Consider the following 26,578-nt stretch of genomic DNA (forward strand, 5'->3'; position numbering starts at 1 on the left):
GATTTGCTGGGTTTTTTATGTTTTGTGAAGCTTTCTCTAGAGTAAAATGTATTCAGCGTTTTTAACTTTTTAACACTGGTAATGTATCTAAATCATTTACAAAGTTCATAATTATCTAGATCACATATGGAAGACAGAAAAATATGCTCAGCATCAAAAGCATTAAGAACAATCTGTCTGCCATACACATACCTGAAAAGGACTTTCATTAAAATTTGTGAAACTATCAGATATGATGTACAACTGATGAATTATGAAATATATCAAAATGGTAGATTATTGATTATTGTCAAATGGAAAGTTAGACAAGGACCTCTTGAGAACCTCCATCTGTTTGCTTACACCCACTGGAACTACTCATGGACAGATAACTGAAGTCAAGTAACAAATTATTTTTAGGTAGCAAGAAGAAAAGATGATGGCAGCCATTGATACCAGTTTATGAAGGGCTCCGGCTTGCGGACAGTCAACTGCTAAGAATGTCAGGCCAGGCAGCAAATATTACAGGAATCTTTCTCAAAGAAGCATCATTAAGCACACTACTGACCTGCCTTATAATCAAGAAATAATATACTTATTAGTGGTAAAGTTGAAGTTTACCGTATGAACAAAAATAACAAATTTGTTTGTGCACAGTCAATTGATCTATGAAAATATACTCATTTATTGGATTCATTTTCACCACCTATAATTATGCAGCAAAAAGAAAAAAAGTTCTGTGCGTTACATAGTGATGTCAACAAATAAGTGTGAACTTCTCACCACATGACTAATAAACGCATCTTTCTGCAAATCAAGAATTAAGTGAAGACATCTGCACAGACTTTAGCATGCTAAGCTAAAGAATTTTTGTCATCATCATGTGAACTGTCATATGTATGTTCATTTACACATTTCTTTTGTGCTCTTTCCATTTTGCCAACATAAAAGGCACCACATTGGCAGGTGCAAATATATTCAACTCCAACAGTGTTACAATTGGAAAAGTCTGGGATCTTAAATCTTTCCCGATTATGCAAATGTATAAATTCAGAATTACTAATATATGGACACTGCCTACAACTACCACATTTGTATTTACCAGTTTTCCTGTTAATCTTGGTTTTATACTTCACATTATTATACTTGTACATATTTTTTAAACACACCCCCTTCCTATAATTGAACTTAGCAAGTGTACATGGTAAATGACTAAAAATTTCCCAGAATTTCAAAACAATTTCTTTTATACAATAATATTCTGTTATATTTGAGACAAATATGAGAATAGGTTTTTTGTCTTTGTACTGTCCCAAGTTGTTAAAATCACCATTACAACTAAAGTCAGCCGTGGTCCCTAAAATATGGAAAAACCTTTTATCCCAACTGGCAGAAACTTCCTAAATAATCTTAGTAAGAAACTGGTCTGAGTACCCACTTTGTAAAAAACATGTTCCTTAAGTTTTCACCTTCATTCAAAAATTCACTGAACAATGAGGTCATCTGGGCTGCACATACAAGTTGACCTTTAAAAATACTTCTTTTTTGGGACAGGGGATGTTCATTATAATTGGGTTTACAATTCATTTTTGAGGTGTACCTCCCCAAATTTCTGTCTTTGTAAATATGGACATCCAAATAATTAAACTCATCACCCAACAGAAAAAAAAAAAAAAAATTACCCGGTACTAGAAGAAATATAAGCACAATGTTACAAGTAACAACCAATAAGTCAGCCACAAAATACCGTGGTTCTGATGTCTTTATTCAAAAACAAAAGCACTAAACCTTGAATGTTCTATTGTGAAGAATTTTATTTGGAGTTTTATTGGAAGTTCTCGAAAAAAGGGACCAAGTGGCAAGCTCCGTATTTTGCGGCTGACTTAATGGTTATTATTTGTGATAGTAAACTCATCATCTGTTATATGGGATGTGAATTTAGGAAAATCTGCTGTGGAGGACAAATAACTGATAAATTCAATCAGATATTCTTTAGTTGCTGTCCATATTACACATATATCATCCAAAAATCTGGTATAGAGGTGCCAATATTGAAAATATGGTGAATTCACAATATACCCAACACTAAGTTCACAAAAATGGGTGTGCACGATGCGCCCACATCCACCCATTTTTTTATTAAAAATTTCTCCTTCAGAATATACGTACTTGTGTTTAAGGACTAATTCCATAAGTTCTACTATATTACGATAATCGATGTGTGTTAAAAATTCCAATTCAAAAATGACATTTTCAAACCATTCTAAACCTAATCTGTGTGGAATTACAGTGTAAAGATCAGCCATGTCAATAACTGCAAATAGTCCATTCTCTAGAAAGGAAACTTCATTCATTCTAGCTAAAAAGTCCCAGGAATCATTTAAAATTTGTGTTTTAATTTCATAAAAAGGTTTTAACCTTCGGTCAATATACACTGCCAAACGGTACATCTTGGACCCAAGCTGCAGATACAATTAACCTCAAGGGAGGGTTGTACACATTCTTCTGGACTTTGGGAATGCCTAATACAGTGTACATGGGTGTTTGTTAAACAGAAACTCGTAGGTAGCATTATCAATGGGATGTTGCATTAACAGGTCATATAAAAACATATCAATCTTCTAATATGAAATGTTCACCTAATTTCTGGATGCATTGGAATATGTATCCCCTGGTACAACATGTTGAGCATTCTACCCCTGCAGTCCACTCCATCCATAAAAACTAAACCCCCTCCCTTGTCAGGGTTCATAATACAGATATCCTGGTTGGATGATAAATTATCCAAAGTTTGTTTTTCAGCTTTAGTAGTGTTAAAATACTGCTTTTTATTATTTTGTTTAGCTAACTTCTAAAGCTCAAATTCAAGGAAACATTCAAAATTTTGCAACACTGGGTGTAGGGGTGGGTTAAAATTACTCTTTTTGTTTTTCTTATTACCAAGTCATTGGATCCATCACCCTGTTTGACAATGACTTCAAAACTGAGTTTCCTTAAAAACAACTCAACATCATTCACAGTTCTACTTAAATTAAAATGCCTTGAGGGTACAAATGTCAGTCCCTTTTTAAAGGTAGAAATGTATTTCATCCAGGGGGATGTTGCTGTAGTTGTACACCTTGAAACTGTCCTGTACATAAATTAAACCCTCAGATTTTAATCTCTCCTCCTCCTTCTCCCCTTTCCCTTCCTCATATAAGAAAAGCGGGAATGTTGTTGGTAGTGCGGATAGAATTGCATTTCTGTATGCTGTTGAATCTGTCGTATCAGGTTGGACCGGAGTAGGAGGGGGAAACTCTAAAGGGTTGTGGATTTTACCATTAAAGTTGTCCTCATTCAGGTTATGAGTATGGAAATTATCTGGAACATGATTGCCTGAAACAAAGTTGTCAAAATTTTCATTAGGGTGAGGGGATAATACCACAGGAAGTGGTGATGGATCACTATTGTCAACAGAATTAAAATTACTCGTGGGACACTGCGTGTTGTAAAAATATGTTCCCATTATATTTTTGCTTAGGTTTAAGGTAAGCTGTGTAATTAAGATGCTCTATTTTGTCACGCTACAGCTTATCCATTTTCTGCTCTAAAATTTTGGAACATTTATAATCTACATTAACAGTTAGTGAAAACTAGCCTTGTACTCATCAACAGTAAAAAGCAAATTCATTCAGTATTCTATTATTAATAGCCTCTATCTCAGCCAACAATGCCAGCTACAAATGTTTGTTGTGCACAATAATAGAACCCATAAGTTGAACCTCCCCACTGGTCAAACATTTTTAATAATTCTACATAAAATGCACCACCAGTGAGTAATTGTTTGGGTATTTATATACCTGTAAATCTTTAGGGGCAACTTTTAATTTAATACATTCTTTGAGATAGATACACTGCCGTGGTGGTGCAGTGGTAGCGTTGTTGCCTCACAGCAAGAAGTTCTCCCGTTTGATTCTCGGCTGGAGCGCCTTTTGTGTGGAGTCTGCATGTCCTCTCCGCAGACGAGTATCATTCGAAAGACACGCATAGAATGGACGTGCTTTCGTTGAAGGTTGGGCGTTGAGCTGGCACCTTGGCATCCGTAAAAAAAATCTCCTGCCAATCATTAGCGGACTGGAGTTCCGCTGTGGCAACCCCTAACCAGGAAAAGCCAAAAGAAGAAGAAGAACAACATTCTTTGAGATACAAGTTATCGAGCTGCAAAGTCTGATATTTAAGAGTTAAATGTATGAGTTCTCTCAAATTGTCACCATAGGAAAAACTGTCTGTTGCTGACATTGTGATTAAAACTAAGCTCAGTATTTAATCAAGCTTGTAAGTCACCTGAAAGTACATGTTGAGAATCCGTAACATCCCCCTGTCCATGTGGAAAAGTCCACAAATTGGCATTCCTAAAAATTACACCACTTTCACCCGTAAAAATAGGAAAAACAAACTGCCGTTCTGAGTCCAAACGTGTAGCCATTGCCTCGAAAAAAGTTTCCTGGTTACCCAGAACAGATAAAACCTCACTGGGGTGTTGTGAACCAGTTGGAATAGAAGACAAGGACTGGTTCAAAATTCCAACCAAGCACATTAATTCACCAAGTAGACTACTGGCAAATGTAGTCAAACCAGAATACCCTCCAATGGAAGCAGCTGGTGAGCCCATAGCCACAATTAAAACCAAGAACCAAATTAAAAAAAGGCCAAGGTAGAGTCGAAACACTATAACCAAATAAAACCACTGCCTCAGGTCCACCGACAGTACCAGTCAAGCATAGACTCTGTTTATAAAGTGACAAATATAACACATTGGTGAAGACACACACAATTTATTGAACAGTTGAGCGCTTTCATTTGTATAAATGAACTTAGAACTATTATAACATCTCCTATACTTGGCAAATATTTATATTGACACCATTTAGTAACAACCAGTACAAATAGCAAATTGTTTAAGTAACTGAATAATTAGTTGATCACGACCAAAAATACTACAAAGTTCTAAAAAATAACAGTCCCATTACAAAACCTTCCCATAACAAACCCTAAAATATAATGAATAATAGACGTAAAATCCAATAAAGTGAAGTGCATTGATAAAATTCAATATATTAATAAAATAAAACCTCGGTGACATACTTTCTAATTATAATTTTGCTGCTTTTAGTTTTAATACAGGTGCTATGAAGATTACATCATTTAGACCCGGTGATCTACTGGCTAATAAAAATAATTGCCAATATAATTCACGGTATTCTAAAAGATCTTCCCAGTGACCACCTCTTGGGATTTTTTTGCACCTGCTCTAAAACGTAAAATTTAAAATTGACATTTGCATAGGCTTCAGCATGCTTAGCTAAAGAATTGTTGTCAACGTCATGTGAAATGTCATACGTATGTTCATGTATACGTGTCTTTATACCCCTTCCATCTTACCAACATAAAATGCACCACAATGGCTTCACTAATGTTTTATATTGGAAACTTTATAAACAGTGTCTATGTTTGACTGGTACTGTCGGTGGACCTGAGGCAGTGGTTTTATTTGGTTATAGTGTTTCAACTCTGCTTTGGACATTTTTTTATTTGAAGGAATGGGCATGCCCATTTGTGGGGATGGTGTGGCACAGCAGGATGCATACTACCACTGTCATACACCGTCTCATCTGCCACCCAATGCCGACCACCCAAGCTGGCAGCACACTGCCACAGCTCTTGAGAAGAACAGCAAAAAAAGAAAGAAAAAAAAGAATGCCGCTTCACTTTTGAACTGTAGCAAACCAATTTGTAGGAAAGGGCTTGATACAGCTTACTGCATCTATGCATTGCTGAAGTGCATTTGTGCATTTCTGTATCAGCATTTAGAAATGTCAGTACAGAAAAGAATGCATAAACTTCCCAATCACCCCCCCCCAACATCTTCCACCCAGGGTGGCTGCCCCCTTCACATCACCCTTGTTATGTTTCTGCATATTACCACCGTTCCTAGAAAAAGAGATGGTATTGCACAGGCATCCTATGGGTGGACTTTCAGCCCAACCTACTGTCTAGTGGTAACTCTCATTATCAAGTGCATGGAAGTGTGCATTCACAGGGAGTGGGGTACTGCGTGTCCCACAGTGATGTGGGTAGCTCATTTGTCCCCTTCTTCTCAAGAAGTGCAGGTTACACCATTCAAATGCCCTCTTAGCTGGGATCCCAGAAAGGACACAAGCAATACTCATGATTTTCTGAATGAAAGTTCTGGCCTTTATGGTACCCACAATGGAAGAAATAATGGAATTGAGTCCTTTTGGGGAGACCTGATGGTCAGCAAACATGGGGCAAAAAAGTATATATAAAAAATACTGATATTTTAACATACACAATAAACACAAGAAAACAAAAAGCAAGCAGTCAGACTAATGTTGTCTTGTAGTTTGTGATGCTGAAACCAGGGACACAAATTTAACTAATAGCTGCCATTGCAAATATACAGAGTGGCACAGAAATGAGCACAACATTGTGGAGACAAAGAATGGGGCATGTTCCACTCTGCTGTTACAATTAACTAAGCAAGTAATATCACTAGAAGGATACAGAAGCATGCATCTCTTTTTTCCTCCTGAGCTCGCAGTTTCAGAATCCCTATTTGTGGGGGAAAGACACAAATAATTGTAAGTCCCCTAAAATACTAATGCTAATGACTGGCTAATAATTTCTACCTGAAGAGATATAGCAAGTCTGTATCGTTATTCTCTCAAGGTGAGCAAAAAAATAGGATGACAGCCAAACCACTACAATGCTGGGTCACAGATTCAATAAACAATAATTTTCCTGATATACCTTCTAAGCAAACCTACTTGTATTTGGATTTTCATAACACTCTACCTTTCTACTTTCTCCAGGTGCTGGAATGTGCAGTTTGGTGTAATTTTGTATCGCTGACCCTTGCTTCAAATCTGACAAAAAGTCATCAAAGGAAACCATGCGAATATTCTCCAACGAGCTATCTTCTTCCTCCTCTTCCTCCTTCCACTCTTGCTGCATCTCTGTATCTGAATTTATGGTAGACAACTCCACTGACTGAGTAGGACACTCAGTCACAATACCAGCATCTTTACCAGTTCTTTCTGTAATCATGAGGTTCTGACTAACACAAGAATTTGACGTCCCTGTGTCTTGGGAAGTCGCATCATCAGAAATATGAGCATCACAAGCGGATGGATGTACCACAGCAGAAGGATGTAAATCTTTGCCAGAACCAAATGATCCGCTATCTAAATGTTCTTTGCCAGTCAATGAAAACAACTTGTCCTGTTAAAAAAGAAGAAAAAAATGTTCAGAGATATGCTATATTAGTTCACACCTAAAAGAGCTCCTAACACTGGTCTTTTGCTACAGCTGTAACTTTTACTCAGCATACTGTAAATTTCACCTTAGCTTTCAATTTATTAGACATCTGGATGAAAAGTGAACACTGCTGACCTATAACAACATTCCTGTATCTTTTTTTTGTTCACAGCGGCATGACTTCTGGAGGTAGGGTTCTCTATTTGTCTATGCCAGAGCAGTGTGTGTACTACTGGACATGGCAATGCAAAAAACACTGCAAAATTATTCAACACTTTGAACTTATGCAACTGTTTCAAACTTCAACCATTAAATTCTCCTTGTCAGACTGAGGAACTGGAGAATAGTAGACATAAAGCTATGCCTTTGTTGGATTTTAGGAATGCATACATTTTATTTTTAATCAATAACCTTCCCTAAAGCAAAAGGACCTCCACTGGAGGGTCTAATATTCTGGGGGGGGCATACTTTATAATGCATGACACAGAATGAAGATTTCTGCTGGTCAGTAATGTGCCAGACCAGTGCTAATGAAGTTTCCAAACCAGATACAGTCAAATTGTTGTAAACACTCCTTAAAAATGGGTGCACACCCATTCTGGAAAATGCCACATCCATGAAAATGTTTGCTAGAACCTCAAAATTGTTACTGGGGGAGTGCAGGAACTACAGCTGTCATATGGCCTGTGATTCGTTCTTGAAAACTGAGGCTATGCAGCGTGGAATTTCACCACAACTTTGGTGGGTGCATTGCTTCACTTTCCTATGTTTTTCCCAGTACAACTTTTACTGTTTCTACGAAAAGCAAGGATTCATGGATTTGATTTGGAGGTTCTCAGTGAATTTAGTCAGACAAAGACAGGAGTGATGGTCAGCAGTAACAACTGTTTCTGCCATCCTAGCAGAACAACCATGAACTATAGCCAAGGCAGAAGGTCCAGTTTGCTACAGCAGATATAAATTGCCAGTCAGGACTGTAATTTGGTCTTATATGCCTACATCTGGTAACACAAGGTCTTGGAATTTTCATCTAACAAGCCCCTTTGTACCGTTTTATATGCAAGAGGTAGTTTAATGTCCTCGGAGAGATGTTAGAGGAAAATGATTCCTTGTTCAAGAGATGAAGACACTTGGACTTGGGCTCTGGCAACTTTGCACATCCAGCAGCAACCATGACTGAGTTTACCACTGTATTCTTCTTTCAGCTGAGATAGTCCTTGGTGGGAGAAGTTGAAAAATTTTCTCTGGGAATTTAGGGATCGCCAGCCATCACATCAGAGGTCTTCTACACATTATCCAATAACAACAATCATTTCATCAACAAGCAGTACCATTCAGTGATCAAAATGCTTCACCGGGATACGGTCTGACTTAGAAGAAAGGAATGACGTAGCACCACCAAGCTTTGATCTTGATGAAATTTAAGATCTCCTCAAATTTAGAATCATCAGGACTTCAAATATTGCTGCACATTGAGTAACAGCACAGTTCTAGCTCTCCCAGTGTGAAAAAGTACAGTTTTGTACCTACCATAAATGTAGATGTCCGAACTGGATAGCATCTGCAGTCATAACAACTGGGTTGTCCTGTCGTCAGGCAGCCCTTCAGTCGGCCGGATTCCAAAGTCCGGGTCCGGCTTCGGCTGATGTCGCACTTCACCCGACGTCATCTCTGTTGGTCTTCGGGTATAAAAGCATCAGCCGACGCCATTTTCCTCAGTGTTTCTTGCCCCAGATGCCAGTAGCCCTCTTGAAGGCTAAAATTTGGATAGATGCCAATGTTTCCAAAAAGATAGAGGTAAACACAAAAATAAGCATGTATGTACATATATACAAACAAATACACCATAAAAGACTCCCCCCCACCAGCTAGCTATTAGGAGGGTAAACACCCTAGGAGTACCACAGAGGGGAAGGAGGGAGGGTAATCCTGACTGCAGATGCTATCCAGTTCGGACATCTACATTTATGGTAGGTACAAAACTGTACTATGTCCTTCATGGATGCATCTGCAGTCATAACAACATAGCCAACTAGGGGAGGAGGATAAAAGAAGATTATGGTGTGTTTAGGATCCCTTGCAGTACAGCAGTGGCAAACCCTGCTCGGGATCTGGAATATAGAGGCAAATTATAATGCTTGGCAAATGTATGCACGGAGGTCCAAGTAGCCGCCTCAATAATGTCTTTGGTTGCCACTCCTCGTAAGAAGGCTGTGGTAGTGGCTGTTGCCCTTGTAGAATGAGGTCTTATGTTCTGTGGAATTGGTTTTCCATGGAAGGAGTAACAGAATCGTATGCAATTTCCTATCCATTTGGAGATTGTCTGTTTGGAAATAGCTTTTCCTTCCCTTCCTGTTGCATAGGCTACAAAAGTTGGTCAGTCTTTCTGCTATTTTTGTTCTGTCCAAGTAGTAGCGTAGCTGTCTATGTACATCCAAGGTATGCAGTATTCTTTCCCTCTGTTTTGTGGGTTGGGAAAGAAGGTAGGTAGGTGGATTGCCTGGTTTAAAGACACTCTGGATACCACCTTAGGCATAAATGTAGGATTAGTCCTCATGGACACTCTATCTTGGTGGAAGATTAGGAAGGGTTGCACTGCCATTAAGGCCTGTAGTTCTGAAACCCTCCTTGCTGAAGTAATTGCCAGTAGGAAAGCAGTTTTCCATGACAGGTGTTGTAGGTCTGCTGTTGCTGCTGGTTCAAAGGGTGATAGTGTCAACTTTTCTAGCACAAAGTTTAAGTCCCAAGCTGGTAATGGTGGTTTCCTTGGAGGTTTTACATTCTTGATTCCTCTGAGGAACTGCCTGAGCAAAGGGTGCGAAAAAACAGGTGGATCAAAGCTGTATTCTGCTGAAATAGCTGATGCATGTATCTTGATGGAGGAGTAGGACAGGCCTGAATGAAGAAGTTCGGCCAGATACTCCAGAATGTTAGGCATATCTATGTTTGATACATCTTTTCCTCTTTCCGCACTCCAAATGACAAACCTTTTCCATTTTCCAGCATAGTTCCTTCTTGTTGAAGGTCTGCGTGCTTCAAGAATAATGTCTTTAACTCTTTGGGAAAGTTCTGGATTAGCTGCTGCTATGTGATGTTCCATGCAGTCAGTTGCAACGTTTTTAGGTTTGGATGTATGATGCTGTAGTTGTTCTGAGTTAACATCAAAGGCATCAGGGTATTGGCCACATATTGTTCGAGACATGCTCCTCAGCATTGGGTACCAGTGTTGTCTTGGCCAGTTTGGAGCTATCAGGATTATCCTTGGATGTTCTTCCTTGATTTTTAGTAGTACTTTGTGTATCAAGGGAAGAGGTGGGAATGCATATGCTGTTAGGCCTTTCCAGCTGAAGGAGAGCGAATCCACTTTCCATGCTAGTGGGTGGAATGTCCTTGTGCAGAACTTTTTGAGCTGGTGATTGAGAGGTGATGCGAATAGATCTATCTGAGGCATTCCCCATTTCTTTGAGATGGTCTTGAAGATGTCCGGGTGCAGCTTCCATTCGTGGGCATCCGATGTGGTTCTGCTTAATATGTCTGCTAGAGTATTTTCTTTTCCGGTACAAATATTGCCTGTAACTGGATGTTGTAGCTGAATGCCAGGGTCCACAGCTCCAAAGTCATTCTGCATAGGGGTATGAATGAGTGCCTCCCTGTTTGTTGATGTACCACATGACTGTGGTGTTGTCTGTCCTTATCATCAACTGGCCCTCTTGGAGAAATGGTTTGAACTTTTGGATTGCCAGTTTTACTGCCAGCATTTCTTTTAGGTTGATGTGCAGGTGAAGTTGATCCTGTGTCCACAATCCTTGCACGCATTTGTCCAGCATGTGGGCCCCCATCCTAGGTCTGAAGCGTCTGTTGTGATGGTCTGGCTTGCTTGACATCTGCGAAAGGGTAGGCCTGGGTTTGACTGACATGCCTGAGCCCACCATAGGAACTCCTGCTTTAAGCATGGAATTAGTGGGATTTCTGTTTCTAGGCTGTGTCTGTGTTGGGACCATAAATTCTTTAGGTACCACTGTAGTTTTCTCATATGTAGTCTGGCAAATGGGACCAAGATTATGCATGATGCCATGAAGCCCAAGGCCTGCAGTACTTTTCTTGCTGTTAACTTGTTCAGTTTTGTTAGTGCCAAGAAGTAAAGAGGGAGTTCTTTTGTTTTTCTGTAGTCAGGAATGCCATTTGTTTTACTGTGTCCAATTCCAAGAATGTCCTTGTTTGGGATGGTATCAGCCTTGACTTTTGTAAATTGACTGTGTATCCCAGTGCTTGTAGCAAGTAAATGACCCTTTGTAAATCTGTTGTCAGCTTGCTTTTGTTGTCCCCTTGTAGCAGGCAGTCGTCCAGGTATGGGCAAATTTGAATTCCCTGTAGTCTGCAATGGGCGATTACTGATGCCAGGCATTTTGTGAATACTCTGGGCGCAGTAGATAAGCCAAAGGGCAATGCTGAGAATTGATAGTGCTCTGATCCTGCAAGAAATCTGAGGTATCTTCTGCAGATTGGTCGAATGGGGACGTGCAGGTATGCCTCCTTGAGATCTAGAGTTACCAGCCAAGACTCCTTGCCCAGCATGGGAAGAAGTTGCTGTAGGGTCAGCATTTTGAATTTTGGGACAATGATGTATGTATTTAAGGTGGACAGGTCGAGAATTGGTCTCCAACTTTTTCCTTTCTTGGAACTAGGAATAGTCTGGAGTAGAACCCTTTCCTTGCTCTGCTGTTGGCACTCTTTCCACAGCTCTCATGTTTGCTAACTCCATTATCTGTTGTAGTGCCTCTGTTTTTGATTTGGAGGTAGATTTGGCATTCCTCTTTGACTGGTAAAGTGTGGAAGTGAAACCGTAACCTTGATCTATGGTTTGTAAAATCCACTTGTCTTTTGTTATGTAGTGCCAGTTCTTTGAAAATAAGGTTAACTTTCCGCCTAGAGGAGCTGCTATTTGTTCCCTGGTAGGCGGATTTAGGTTAAGTCACTGTGGTTGTGCTGATGTAGTGGCAGTGGTTGTGTCTGTGCCTCTGTTGTTACCTTGCCACTGTCGTCCTCTGTAGGCACCTCCTCTGGATTGGTTTCTGCCTCTGGAACGCCTATTCCTGCCCCTTTGAAATTTTGTGGAGTCAGGAAAGGACCAATTTTGGCAGGCCAGTTCCTGCTAAACCTTGGGGTTGAACCTGCAAGAAATCTTTAACCGTTTGAACAGATTTTGCCTTTTCTTCCATTTTCTTCATAACCTGCTGGGCAGGTGTACCAAACAAACTTGTCTTATCCATAGGAGCATCTAGCAACTTAGCTTTAACATGATCCGGTAAAGCTTGCTCCTTTAGCCATGCATGCCTTCTTATCACTGTGCCAGTCATGGCTGATCTAAATGAAGCCTCCAGTGCATCATAGCCACATTTTAAGGAATGGTTGCTAACCTGTTGTATGTTATTTACCATTTCTAATACATATTTCTTATCAAGAGATTCATCAGTGGTTAGTTTTTAGTTAACTGATCAAGCATAAACTCTTGGTATTGTATCATGTGAAACTGACAGTTTAAAGCTCTAGCTGAGAGAGTAGCTGAAGTGTAGACCTTTTACCCCATCTGTCTAATGACCTTGCTTCCCTTTCAGAAGGAATAGGGTTTTAGCTATGGTCGGCTACTGCCTTGGGACCCTGGGATATAGTTTCGGGTCTGCAAGTGGGGCCTTGTAAAGGTGGTGATGAGTATCTGGCACCCTGTAAAATCTGTCTGGTTTGTCAGGGGCTGGGGGTAAAGAATCTGGAGCGGAGCAGACATCATTGAAAGCATCATCCACCACAGGGAGAACAGGAGGTATAGCTAAGGGCCTGTGCTGTGGGAGGTGCAGAAAGGTCCTAAGTCTTTTCTGGAGTCTGAAAAATCCTGTTGCTGCCATTGGAACTGCTCTCGCATGGCATGTAAGGTTTCCCCAAAGAAGAATTCTTCTGGTGGGGAAGCAGCTGGAATGGATTCTTCAGCATCAGAATCTTCAAAATTGGAGAAAGGAGCCTCTGTCTGGTCAGTTATGTCTGATTAGCCAGCAGAATCATCAGAGGACACTGGCTCAGGGGCTCTGCCCTAGGTCTCTTCTCTGGGGGCTGAGAGGCCCTGTCTGGGTGAGATTGAGATCCTCTAATTAATGAAATTAAATCTTCTGCCAAAGTAAGCATTTGAGAACTAGAAGAGGGCCTGGTTGTGGGGGGTTTAACAGGCACTGTCTTAGTAGTCTTGGCTGCTTTAGCCCTGGCGAAGGCCTTAATGGACATGGATGCTGGAGGCCTAGCAGCACCACGTGCTGGGGTAGAGACATCCAAGGGAATGGTGTCTGATAAGTCAGTGGCAACCACTGTAGTGGATAAAATTTCTGAGGCTGATTCAAGAGTGGTAGCAGGGGCCTCAGTTGTAGAGATAGGTTCAGCTGTACTTTGATCAGTTTTCTCGGTTTCGCCGAAACCGAGACACTCATGTTTGCTTAACCATGGTTTCGCCAAAACCGCGGACCGCGAGTGTCGGTCTTTATCTTTTTTGGCAGATTGGGTAGTCGGAGGATCCGGCGGCATAATGTACGCAAAATCAGAACCGAAAAACTGTTCTGCAAACTCCGACCGACGCCTAAGCGTTAAATCGGTTGAAAGAAGCACAGGCCGAACAGGCTGCTACGTCGGGCTGGGCCTAAACAAGGCAGACAATAAGAGTGGAAATCTTTATGAGGTATTTGTTTCCCACAGGTTAAACAATTATTAACTTTTTCTGACATCGGCTGAGGCAAGAAAGAGTCCCCAACGGGTACTTAGCTTTAGAAGTCTTCAAGTAGTATTCGGTAGAAGTAATCTCTGGATCCGACCGACCGGCACTTGCGAACAGCTTCTGCTTCGCCACGCGGCAAGAAAGACTGGGAAAATGGCGCCGGCTGATGCTTTATACCGAAGACCAACAGAGATGACGCCGGGTGAAGTGCGACATCAGCGGCCGACCCGGACTTTGGAATCCGGCCGACTGAAGGGCTGCCTGACGACAGGACAACCCAGTTGTTATGACTGCAGATGCATCCATGAAGGACATCAGAAATTTTAGAAAACGAAAAAGTGAACTTCCACAAAAGGTAGTACAGTTCGGTACCAATAAAGGCTGTCTTCCAAAACACAAAATCAAAGCCTCATACCACAGAATCCACTCGCTTTTCCACAGATAAAACACTATTTATTGGACAAATAGAACTCAACAAAATAGAATTTAGCGCTTTCGTCTCCACATTGGAGACCTCTTCAGAATCAATTGGAAGCACCTCTCCCATTCCTTTTATACATCTATTAGGGAGTAGTGGTTAAACAATTAAGCAATTAGATGGTAATTCCATAAATACATAAATACATAGTGAAATGCAGTTGAAGTCAGAAGATGTCAATACAACATATATATATATATGTATAAAATATAAGTATATAACTTCTCTATGATATTGTCTATGAATTTAGTGAAATTAATGTGTTGTATTACACATGATGCACCAAAACTTTTGTGTAAAAATATATAAAAATGTTAAATAGAATATAAACACAATACAAATACAGTACAAAATACAAAAAATACAGACATTGAATGTTCAGCATATGAGGTTTTAAAACTCATATAAAATTAATAATTTATACTAAAAATTCACACCACTAGGGTACATAAATATCAATATTTAATATTTAATATTGATTTTCTAAAATCTATGAAATGTTTTTGGTGTATTTTAAGATTTGTGTCGCTTGGGGTCTTCTGAAAAAATTTTTAGAACTGGTGTAATTGAAATGTGGTCGTTAAGACCCTTACCACTACAAGCATCAAGTTTAAGTTGCCATATCATCTCTCTATATGCTAGTTTGGTCTCCCAATCACCACCTCTCTCAAGATGTAGGACTTCTTCAAGGACCCAGAACTTAAAATTAGCTTCATGACATGTTTGTGAGTGCCTAAAAAGTGCATTATTTTCATTCTTCCGGTTGATATCCCTCATGTGTTCATATATTCTTTTCCTTAGATGTCGTTCTGTTTTGCCAATATAGTATGCCCAGCAGAATTTACAATAAGCTAGGTATACCACCCCTTTTGTGTAACAACTGCTATACATTTTAGCCCTCAATGTTGTTCTTAATGTAGGAATTAAAAGTTCTTTTTCACCTGCTATAAATGGGCATTGTGGGCATCTCCCACATCTGAAAGTACCCTTTTTCTTGGAAACAGTTCCACTCTCATTGTTATGCTTTCTGCTCTCCAAAATATTCTTCAAGTTGTTATTCCTCCTAAAACTGTATGTCAACTTGTTTTGGAAAACCATAATTCGGGTGGGCATAGCTTTGAACATTTCCCAGGTCTCATTAATGCATTTTTTGAGCCATCCTATACCGTTATAGTAGGTAAGGGTCATATAAGGCAATGTATGTTTGCTATTCGACTGTTGGAGAACTCCATTCCCATAACTCACCACATCTTTTGTATTATTTATATTATTGTTATTAACATTATTTAGTAGGGGTATATAGGATGTACCCCATCTATCTACCACATATTCTTTGATGGGTTGTGTTAACTCAAAAGGGTAGCCTCTTTTTTGAAACATATTTTGTATCATGTTAATTTCACAAAGGAAATCATCTTTATCAGATGTCATTCTGGCTGCCCTGATCATCTGTCCCTTTACAATATTTCTTTTTAGTTGGGTTGGGTGGTCACTATCAAAATGTAAATATGCATTAGAGTAATATTCTTTCCTGTAGATTGTAGATTTATATATTTTGGCTTCACAGTTCTCCCAGTGTGAAAACAGAAACTTAACAGAGAAAGCCAGTGAACCTAGATTTCTAGGTAAATTTCAGTAACTGGCTAGTAAATGCACTGCCTGGATGCCAGGAAAGAAGAAATACAGAGGACCTGAAGGAAAATCAGCCACAAAAGGCAACAAAAAAAACACTGACTAGGAAAAGTACTACAGCTGTTCAGCAAAATGCAGTGCAAGCTCGAGACATGACTTCCAGTAACCTAGAGGAAAGTATAAGGTAACTGCACAGAGTCCTGACTAAAATAAATGAAACACTGATGCAGTATATCAACTCAAACAATAAAAGGCAGGAAAAAATGGAAGAAGCTTTAAACAAATATTCAAATAAGGTGATAAAACTGCAAAACTCTGAGGTCAAAATGAAGAAATGGCTGGCTGAATATGAGAATGCACAAGAACAGATGTTTCAAAAAAAATAACAGAATTAGAGGACAGAGCATGTAGGGAAACCTGAGATTTTCTGCTGTAACCGAGAAGCTGGAAGGAACAGACTGTATTAATTTTATGAAAGCACAGATACGGAATTGGGCTGGTATTCCTCAACAGGAACTGTTAACTGAAAGGGCACATCATGTGTATGCTCCAAACCTGGCTATGAGAAAACAACCTAGATGTTTAATAGTAAAGATGCAATCTTACCAGCAGAAGGAGTTGATTCTGACTAAACTGTGGCAAAAGAACAAATACTAAAAGTAGAAGACAGCAGTGTGTTTGTGGAGAATGACTACTTATTGTACACCAGACAGTAGAGGAGTACATTTATCCCATTACTCAGAGAATATTGAGAAGCAGGCATGAGATTCAAACCACTGTACTCAGCTGTCTTCATCAAAAATTATTTTGTTCCTCCAGGAAAAAATATTTTGAAGTACATGCTAAGGAAGAAATACAAATATATGTCCAGCAAAAAGTGAGCTGTGAAACAGAAGGAGATTCTGCTTCTTGTTCTTCTGGTAATAAAGACCACAGAGAAACTGTGCCAGTGAAATGCTTGAGAGAGCAGAAATGCATAGGAGTTGACTAGAAGAATTAAGAGTACATTGGAAATGAAGAAGAGACAGGGTTTATGAGAGGGACATGAACAGGAATACAAGAAAATCTGGAAATATTGGACTTTATTGGAATCTGCTAAACTTTAGGGAACTCTAAAGCATATGCCCTACTTCATGTCATTAATGTTCGTAAAAACACTCAGGAGAGGGGACGAGGAGGGAGAAAGTTAACTGCAAGTAAAACAAATTTTTTAGTACTACTTAAATGCTGCATGATTTTCTTTGCGTGATATAAAGTAAATTTTTTTCTGTTATTTTTGAATGTAATGAGGATACTAATGTAAATAGGTGCTCCTATTTTTTTTCTTTTTGTTTCTTTCTCTTTTCTTCTCTCTTTCTCCTACGCTCAGTTTTAAGAAATGCAGGCAATGCAATGTAAAAACATTCTGGTTAAAAGAGCATTACAAAAGAAAAAATGGTATGCTTTTTCTCATTCTTGTATAAGGGAATGACTGGGTCGAGGCCATTAGCTTAATCGAGTAACAAGTTTTATGAGAAAACAAGTAAATGAAAAAAAGAATATTGAATATTATAAGGCCTTATATCTATTAAACAGTTTTGTGTCTCATTCTCATGTCTCTAGCAGACAACCTGATAAAGTGAAATGGTTTGGAGAAAATGTTTTTTGAAAGCATTTAACTATTTTCCCAGCTGAGAGAGCTATAAAGAAAAGACAAAACCATAGAGCACTTAACAGAACTACAAGCTACACCACATGCCTTAGCATTGGTAACCTTTCTTTTAGGTTAACCTGAGTGTTTTTGTGGCTGTCAGTTTGGAACATTTGTTCCTATTAGGAGTATAAAACTTCAGTATTTGAAGATGTACAGAGTCGTGTGTGTTATTATTTTAGGGGGTATTTGGTGTGTATGCATTTTTGTTTCAGGGTTTTCAATAAAAAAAAAGTTCTGTAAGATATGACAGAGGCTCAAATGGAGATGACAAGAAACAACTATATAAAAGAGTAACCTGACAAACAGTATATGCATGTAACACAAAAGCTGAAACTAGACATTTAACACAAAAGCTGTTAAACATAAAAGGTGGGAATAATAATCTCTTAAGAATATGTTTTCTATAATGTCTTTAAATGTTAACGGTCTCACACACATACAAAAAGAAAGAGTAGCGAACTATATTAAAAAATGAAGAGTGCAAATAGCTATGCTACAGAAGATGCACTTGGAAAGACCTGAACATGTGAATTTGATAGAGAGGTTTTCAGGATGGTTACTCAGCGAAATACCTGTGGCAAAGGAACAGAGGAGTACTTATATTAATTCCAAAAGGAGGTCCAATAGTAATACGAGAGGATAAAAAGGACAATAATGGCAGATTTGTAGTACTAAGTGGCTTCTGGCAAGGGAGGAGTATTACACTGGTATGCATTTACTTTCCACCCAAAACTGCTATAATGGAGCTTAGGAAATTTCTGGGAGAAATAATCAGCTTTCAGCAAGGAATATTACTTACAGATGGGGATTGGAATTTGATTTGCAATAGAAAAGATGTGTCGGAGGGCCCTGAAGAGAAAATCGAGGGTAAATTTTTAAAGAAATTTATGAAAACATTTGGCATGGAAAATGTGAATTCAGTGCTAGGAGATCAGAGTGAATTTACATATTATTCCCCAAGACACAAAAATTGGGCTAGGCTAGACAGAATTTACATTTCACAGGAACATGGGCATTTATTTGAAGGTCTTGATATGCATCCAATAACCATTTCAGATCAAGTGCCAATAATAACTAAAATAAAAACACAGGGTAATGAAATAAAAATGGGACACTGGCACTTTCCCACCTATATGTTGAAAAGAGAGGAATTTAAGGAATGGGTAGCAGAAATTATTCAGGAGCTATTACAGAATATAGAAATTTCTTCTCAAAATATACTTAGGGAGTGGAATAAAGTTAAAATGGAGTTTAAAAACAGGGTGGAAATAAAAGAAAGGGAGATATGGTTATAAAGTAACAATAATTATTTGGAGGGACTGACAAATGTTCAAGTATTGAAAAATAGGGGGAACCTCACAGAAGAAGAAGAAGAGCAACTACAGAATGCTAAACAGAAAATAAGGGATTACCTCAATAATATGGATGAGTTTAGCAAGATTACTGTTAAGCAACTGTTTTTTGATAACTCCAGAGCACAAAATCTTTTAGCACAATTACTCAGTCAACAGAAAGTAGAAAGGGCTGTCACCAAGCTAAGGGAGCCTATAACAAGGAAGATAACAAGGGGTCCTCTAGAAGTATTAGAAATATTTTGGAAATTCTATGAAAGTCTGTATAAAGCAGAGAAATATGTAAATCAAGAAAAGATACAAACGGAAATGTTTATGAAACAATTAAATATGCCAACATTAGAGGTAGAGGAGGCTCAATTACTAACAGGATAGGAGGAGATGAGATAAAAATGGTGATGTATAATAACCAATCTACAAGAAAGCCCCCAGGAACAGATGGTATGCCTGTGGAAATTTGGAAGTTATGAGGGAAAAAACTGATAAAGATCTGAAAGGTTTTATTTAACAGTATTTTAAGAGAAGGAGAAATACCAACATCCTGGAAGAAAGCAGTGGTAGTTGTAATACCTAGAGGGTAAACAGCCATCAGATCCAGCTTCATGCAGGCCTATTTTAATAAACCATGACTATAAAGTCTTTATGTATATAATGGCTAAAAGAATGGCAAAAGTGATGCCAAAACTGATAGATATGGAGCAATGTGGGTTTTGTGGAGGGGAGGCAAACATTTGACAACATTAAGAGAACAGTGATGATCCAGAGTGAAGCAGAAAGTAAGAAAATACCACTGTTGTTATTGAGTTTTGATGAAGAGAAAGCATTTGACAAGAGTAAGCTGGGAATTTATGAGCAAAGCAATGGAAGCATTTGCATTTCCTGTTAAAATTATAAGGTCGATGAGGAGGATATATGAGGAATCGGAGGAAAAATGAAAGTGGGTGGGGGTCCTCTCTGATAATCTCTGCTTGAGAAGAGGAACCAGGTAGGGGTGTCCTCTCTCCACTTTGTTGTTTGCAATATAATTAGAACCACTGGCAAAGAAAATAAGGGACTCAGAAATTCAAGGATATAATTTGCACTGTAGTCAGAAAAGATGGCTCAGTTTGCAAATTATATTATTTAAAACCTGATAAAACCAGAAAGGAACACTACAGTGCTGTGGAACATGTTGATGCAGTTTCAAATCTTTTCAGGATACAAAATCAATGAAGCTAAAACAAAGGGAATAGAAGTAAACTATATACCCACATACAAACTGCTACTGCTATATCCATACTTATGGGGACATGATAAAATGAAGTATTTAGAAGTGTGGATTAAAATGATTTCAGTGTGGCAGCTAAGGATATGTGGGAAGAGACTTAACAAAAGATAATACAAAAACTAAGAAAATGGAAGCTCTGCTACAGGGATATAAATAGTAAGACATAAGCAGTTAAAATCTTTTTAATTCCTTTAATCTTATACACAGGCCAGGCATATTTTTATCAATCAGAGGAGAAGCTGGCAATAGCAATTAATAAAGAGCTGAAGATGAGAGTCAAGTGGGATAACCTTATTCTTGCTATAATTAGCAGAAGCAGACAAATATAATTCAAAGTGGAAAGAGATGATGATGAAACAGGGAAGCTCAAGAAACAAGGAGAGACTGGGATTTAGGATGCAGACCTTTAAGGATAATAACAATATTCATGCAGAATATTACATTCATAAAGTTGCAGAAAGTATAAGAACTAAGCCAACATCTGAATGCAGAAAGGAGAGTCTGCCGACAGGGATGAATACAATTAGGGATACAGACAATAGGCAAGAGGGGGCTGGAATTTATTGGAGAACATTGTCAAAGGAACCAATGTATTGGGAGCAAATAACTAGAGAGGGAAAGGGAATAGAATGGGAAGAAGCCAATAACTTATTTGGACTCCGGGTTAGAGACTGCCCTCCCTATCAAGGATTGATATCACAGTATAAGCAAAGAGAAAGAACTGGTGGGGGGTTCCTAATCAAAAGACCAGCACTGGTAGAGTTTTTTTGTAGAATCTAGAGCAGAAGCTGCTGTTAAGAAAGGAATCACTAGTAGAGCATGTAAAATATTACATGATAACTATAAGAATCAATCAGAGGAGCTTAGAAAGGAATGAGAAGAAAGATTAGATAAGCAATTCACAAAGAAACAATAGGGGGATATATGTATGCCTGCTAAATATGCAACAAGTCCAGTAGAGTTAGGATCTTTACTTAGAAGTGTTTACATAGCTATTTTTGTATCCCAAGTAAACTCCAAAGAATTTTTCCTCATGTAGATAGCAAATGTTGGAGGTATGACAGGGAAGAAGGAGGTAACTGGGAACATATTTTCTGGCAGTGTAAAAAATTGTCAGACATTAAAGATTTCTGCAGACTGCTCTGTCAAGAGATGCTGGGTGGGCAAATTGGTTTAACTAAGGACATGATTTTTTGAGCTATGATACAGAATCAGAATTGCCTGGATGCAGTAAGGTCTTGCTGAGTTTTAGCCGAAAAAAACAATTACTAGAAAATGGAAATCAAAGTCTGAACCAACTTTATTAGAAGTTGTGAGGATAGTAACACAGATAAACAATTGGAATTGGGATCTTTAAAGGAGGGTAGAAGCAAATTACATAGGGAAAAAAAAGGAAGCGTGAGATCAATACATGCAGAGGAGGAATGAGGTTTAAAAGAAGGCAGGAATTGAATGAGCTGTGTAATGGTTGACTGACAATGACTGGATATAGTATAAGTGATGTATAATGTTTGCAGCTATAGTTGTGTTAGCATGGTTTGCAATGTATGATGTTTGCAACTGAGATTGTGTCAGTATGGTTTATTTTCATTTATATATGGGCGGCACAGTGGTCCAGCAGTTAATGTTGTCGCCTCACAGCAAGAGGTTCTTCGGTTCAATTCTCAGCTGGGGTGCCTTCTGTGTGGAGTCTGCATGTCCCCCCTGCATTCGAGTGGGTGTTCTCCAGGTACTCCAGTTAACTTCCACATTCCATAAACATGTCTGGAGTGTTTCTCCCTGGGCCTCCTCTGAAAATAGGCTCTGTCCTAGTCGGACTTTTCCGCTCAACAAATGTTAATTAATTAAATAAATAAAAGATGTCCTATGTCATACATGATAATTTAATAAAGATGTTTCTTGTTTAAAAAAATTAGAATCATTAGGTGGTTGATTAGGGGAGTCAGCAATCTGGTCTTCATCCATGTTCAAAGTGGCACTTTTTCTTGGAAGTCTGTTGGCTTCCTCTTATATGTGACTTTTCCTCTTCTTCCTGTATGGGGAGTGTCGGAGGAGGAGGAGGAAGACTGCATGCTGGACATAAGTCTGGTACCCTGTCTGGAGACTCTTATCATCTCATTAACCAGGGCTGGAAAATGAGGATTTCAAGTGAGCGTTGGTCTTGCTCACTTTTGAGGTGCTGCTCATGCAGGCTTACCTACACAGTAAGGACTGAGACCTGCCATAACCCCAACAATGTGACAAGGACCATCAAACCTGAAGGCAGAGACTGCTTAAAGTTAATGACAATTTTAAGATTAATGAAATCAGTGCTGAACTTGAAAGCAACAGAAAGTGACCAACCTCAGAAGGTGAAGTGGATGACAATACCTCAGTTGAGGCTGAAGCCTCCAATGTCAAGCTCAGACAGGCCAGCTTACATAACTCTGTACTCACTGCCAAAACTACAGGGATCAATGTTAGGCCCAAAACATTCAGCTTTGAGAAAGAGACAAACTTTGATGAGGCTGAGATCAGGATCATTGATGCAGATGGCTCAGTCAACAATGGGGAAATCAAGGTTAAAGGCATAAGGACCATCAAACCTGAAGGCAGAGACTGCTTAAAGTTAATGACAATTTTAAGATCAATGAAATCAGTGCTGAACTTGAAAGCAACAGAAAGTGACCGACCTCAGAAGGTGAAGTGGATGACAATACCTCAGTTGAGGCTGAAGCCTCCAATGTCAAGCTCAGACAGGCCAGCTTACATAACTCTGTACTCACTGCCAAAACTACATGGATCAATGTTAGGCCCAAAACATTCAGCTTTGAGAAAGAGACAAACTTTGATGAGGCTGAGATCAGGATCATTGATGCAGATGGCTCAGTCAACAATGGGGAAATCAAGGTTAAAGGCACAAGGACCATCAAACCTGAAGGCAGAGACTGCTTAAAGTTAATGACAATTTTAAGATCAATGAAATCAGTGCTGAACTTGAAAGCAATAGAAAGTGACCAACCTCAGAAGGTGAAGTGGATGGCAATACCTCAGTTGAGGCTGAAGCCTCCAATGTCAAGCTCAGACAGGCCAGCTTACATAACTCTGTACTCACTGCCAAAACTACAGGGATCAATGTTAGGCCCAAAACATTCAGCTTTGAGAAAGAGACAAACTTTGATGAGGCTGAGATCAGGATCATTGGTGCAGATGGCTCAGTCAACAATGGGGAAATCAAGGTTAAAGGCACAAGGACCATCAAACCTGAAGGCAGAGACTGCTTAAAGTTAATGACAATTTTAAGATCAATGAAATCAGTGCTGAACTTGAAAGCAACAGAAAGTGACCAACCTCAGAAGGTGAAGTGGATGACAATACCTCAGTTGAGGCTGAAGCCTCCAATGTCAAGCTCAGACAGGCCAGCTTACATAACTGTACTCACTGCCAAAACTACAGGGATCAATGTTAGGCCCAAAACATTCAGCTTTGAGAAAGAGACAAACTTTGATGAGGCTGAGATCAGGATCATTGATGCAGATGGCTCAGTCAACAATGGGGAAATCAAGGTTAAAGGCACTAAACCAGAAAGGGCCACCAATGCTGATGCTGAAGATACAAAGCTGACCAACAACTGAGCAGGTACTAGAAGCAGAGAGGAAGGTTCAGGAGTTAGGTCAGAGAAATCTGGCAATAAAGGTGATTGAGAACCCCTGATGCTAGCAGGGAGGACACTTGCAGCCATATTAAAAAAAAATCAGTCTACACTCATGTACAGTCCATTTGGACCAAAGGAGACCTATAAGGTCTACTGGATGCAGAGGATAAAGGACTAGGGGCATGGAGCTCCAGTTCAGGTGCAACAAAGGGAACAATCTTGGGAGATGTGGGTGCACGGAAACAGAAAGCATTCTTCAGGAAGATGAGAAAAAGGGAAGTCATTTGAAAGGAGCATTACTACAAGAATCCTTACCAGGCACTGGACCAGAAGAAACTACAGTGTTTTGCTTAAAGTCAAGCTACTTAACTCAATTACTCTGGGTTTCTTGGGGCTGAAGGACCATCTTTAACATCAAGTATTTTCCTTTTGTGAGAAGAAACGTAGCCCTAAGTTTCTTCATTCTAGTCTATTTCTGAACTTCTTTAGAGTGGATAGCTTAAATCAGACACAAAATATAACAAGCTCTTGAAAAATGGACTTCTCCAAGACACTTAGGATGTGTGAAGTGCTTATCCTTTAAGAGAATTTTGGCTTCACAGGGACATTTTTATTTATTTATTGTTTTTGTTTACCACGAAAGTCTGACTGGGCACAGGTCCCGTTTTTAGCAGAGGTCTAGGGAGAAATGCTCTAATGTACAAACAAGTAAAGGTCTTAAAGGAGCCATTCCAGAACACCATTAACAACCTGTAATTCAATTATCCATTTAGTTTCAAGACATTCTGTTTTAGTTCTAACATCACCATCTCTACTATTACATTTGTAAAGTTCTAAGACCATAAATTTAAAATAGTGTTCACTGCTTTTCTTAAGAACTTGCTTTCTTAATGCATTTTTAGTATCAAGCTTCCTTACATCATTTAAGTGCTCACATATACACTCTTTTATAGACCTATTTGTTTTACAGACATAGCTGTTGCACAATACATAAAAATCTAGATAAGTTACAACCCTTATAATTAACATAAAAATGAAAATCTTAACATCTACCAGTAATGGGATGTACATACTCCGAGCAGCTATGAATAACAAATATTACAGTTTTTACATGTTTGTTTTACAAAGTGATCCCCAGAGGTTTAAGAGTGATGAGGATGCTCACCTATGGTAATGTGTATCCCATGTTACAAAGACAGTGGCAGTCGCTCAACTTGGAGTTGTGCTTTAATTTAACTACATTAGGCTTTTAAATTACTTTTTTTGACCTATGGAGGACTCTACCTTGAATGAGATTATAGAGAGTAGAGGTAAATTAGATGTGTTCTTGGTTTCCAAAAACTAAAACAGAACGTCTTGAAACTAAATGGATAATTGAATTACAGGCCGATATTGGTAATGGACTTAATGGAATGGTTCCTTTAAGACCTTTACTTAGGTCACATGCTCTTATTAGGTAACTTTGTATTTAAGTACCAGTTTGTTATTTTTTTAGATCTGATGAAGTGCCTAGTAGTGGGCGTGAAAACACTTATCTTTATTTTTTTTTCTTTTCTACTTGTGTTATTAAATTTTCCTGATTTTACACTGCAGTGTTCGACTGATTGCACTTGTTATAGTTAAAACCTTTTTAAAAATCCTAATCCAAACAGATTTCACACAGTTCCATGGTTTCATGATAATCTCCCAAAATTCCAATTGACCAGTCAACCTTACATCTTTCTTTCTTTTCCATCTCATTTAATCTGACATTAGGTCCCCCCTTTTGCAGGACTGCTATGTATTTCTCCCATCAAGTGCATGCTATCCTGACTTTAAAAAACTCAAACAGGCAAGTGTTTGACACACTGACGGACATTAAACTCCTAACCAAGTGACATCCCCTAACCTCTCTCTTTCCACATTTCCACTATGCTACACTTGCCTGACTACTTCTGAAATTTCACCTGACTCTGAAATAATTAAACTTACCAATTGTCAAATGTCATTGGTAATAATAATAATACATACACACACACACACACGTTTTATAACTCATCCACACCACCGTCTCCTAACTGTTGCGGATTATAAGACAGCCTTAATCAGCCATAACAAGGGCCCTTTTCATAACCAACTAAACCCTCATCTGAACACTGTCAACATGTGTGCTACAGACAAGCATGCACTCATTAATGAAAACAAGTTCCCTTACCATAAGCGTCCTCTCAATTTCTATATCTACTTCAACCATAACTGTATTTTCAAACAATTAAAACTAAAGGAACTGTTAGCTGTGTGAAGCATGGCAGCAAATAAACTTTTGGCAAATAAGGACCAACCTGGAACACACAGTTTGTCCATTTTCCTTCTCTGATTATAAGCAATAGTTGCACAATAACCATAATGAAAAGTCTAGATTAGCAGTTCCAACCTCATTAACAGTAGGCCTAAGCCAACAGGAGTTAACCTGACAACAGTAACTTTCCCAGGCTA

The 26,578-nt window shown here is 38.9% G+C and overlaps 1 protein-coding gene across 1 annotated transcript in view; it reads right to left on the minus strand.

The window, feature by feature from the left end:
* LOC122787927 (peripheral-type benzodiazepine receptor-associated protein 1-like) overlaps window positions 1-26,578 on the minus strand; it is a 1,795,954-nt gene that overhangs the window by 732,354 nt on the left and 1,037,022 nt on the right. Inside the window, exons 18-19 of the mRNA XM_044054852.1 lie at window positions 6,807-7,260; window positions 2,149-2,338 (exon numbers count right to left, since the gene is read on the minus strand). Of these exons, the coding sequence (XP_043910787.1) occupies window positions 2,149-2,338; window positions 6,807-7,260 (644 nt within the window). The remainder of the gene's footprint in view (window positions 1-2,148; window positions 2,339-6,806; window positions 7,261-26,578) is intronic.

Source organism: Protopterus annectens, chromosome 13.part0 (assembly GCF_019279795.1).
Source record: "Protopterus annectens isolate FY-2018-M chromosome 13.part0, PAN1.0, whole genome shotgun sequence".
NCBI classification, from domain to species: domain Eukaryota; kingdom Metazoa; phylum Chordata; order Ceratodontiformes; family Protopteridae; genus Protopterus; species Protopterus annectens.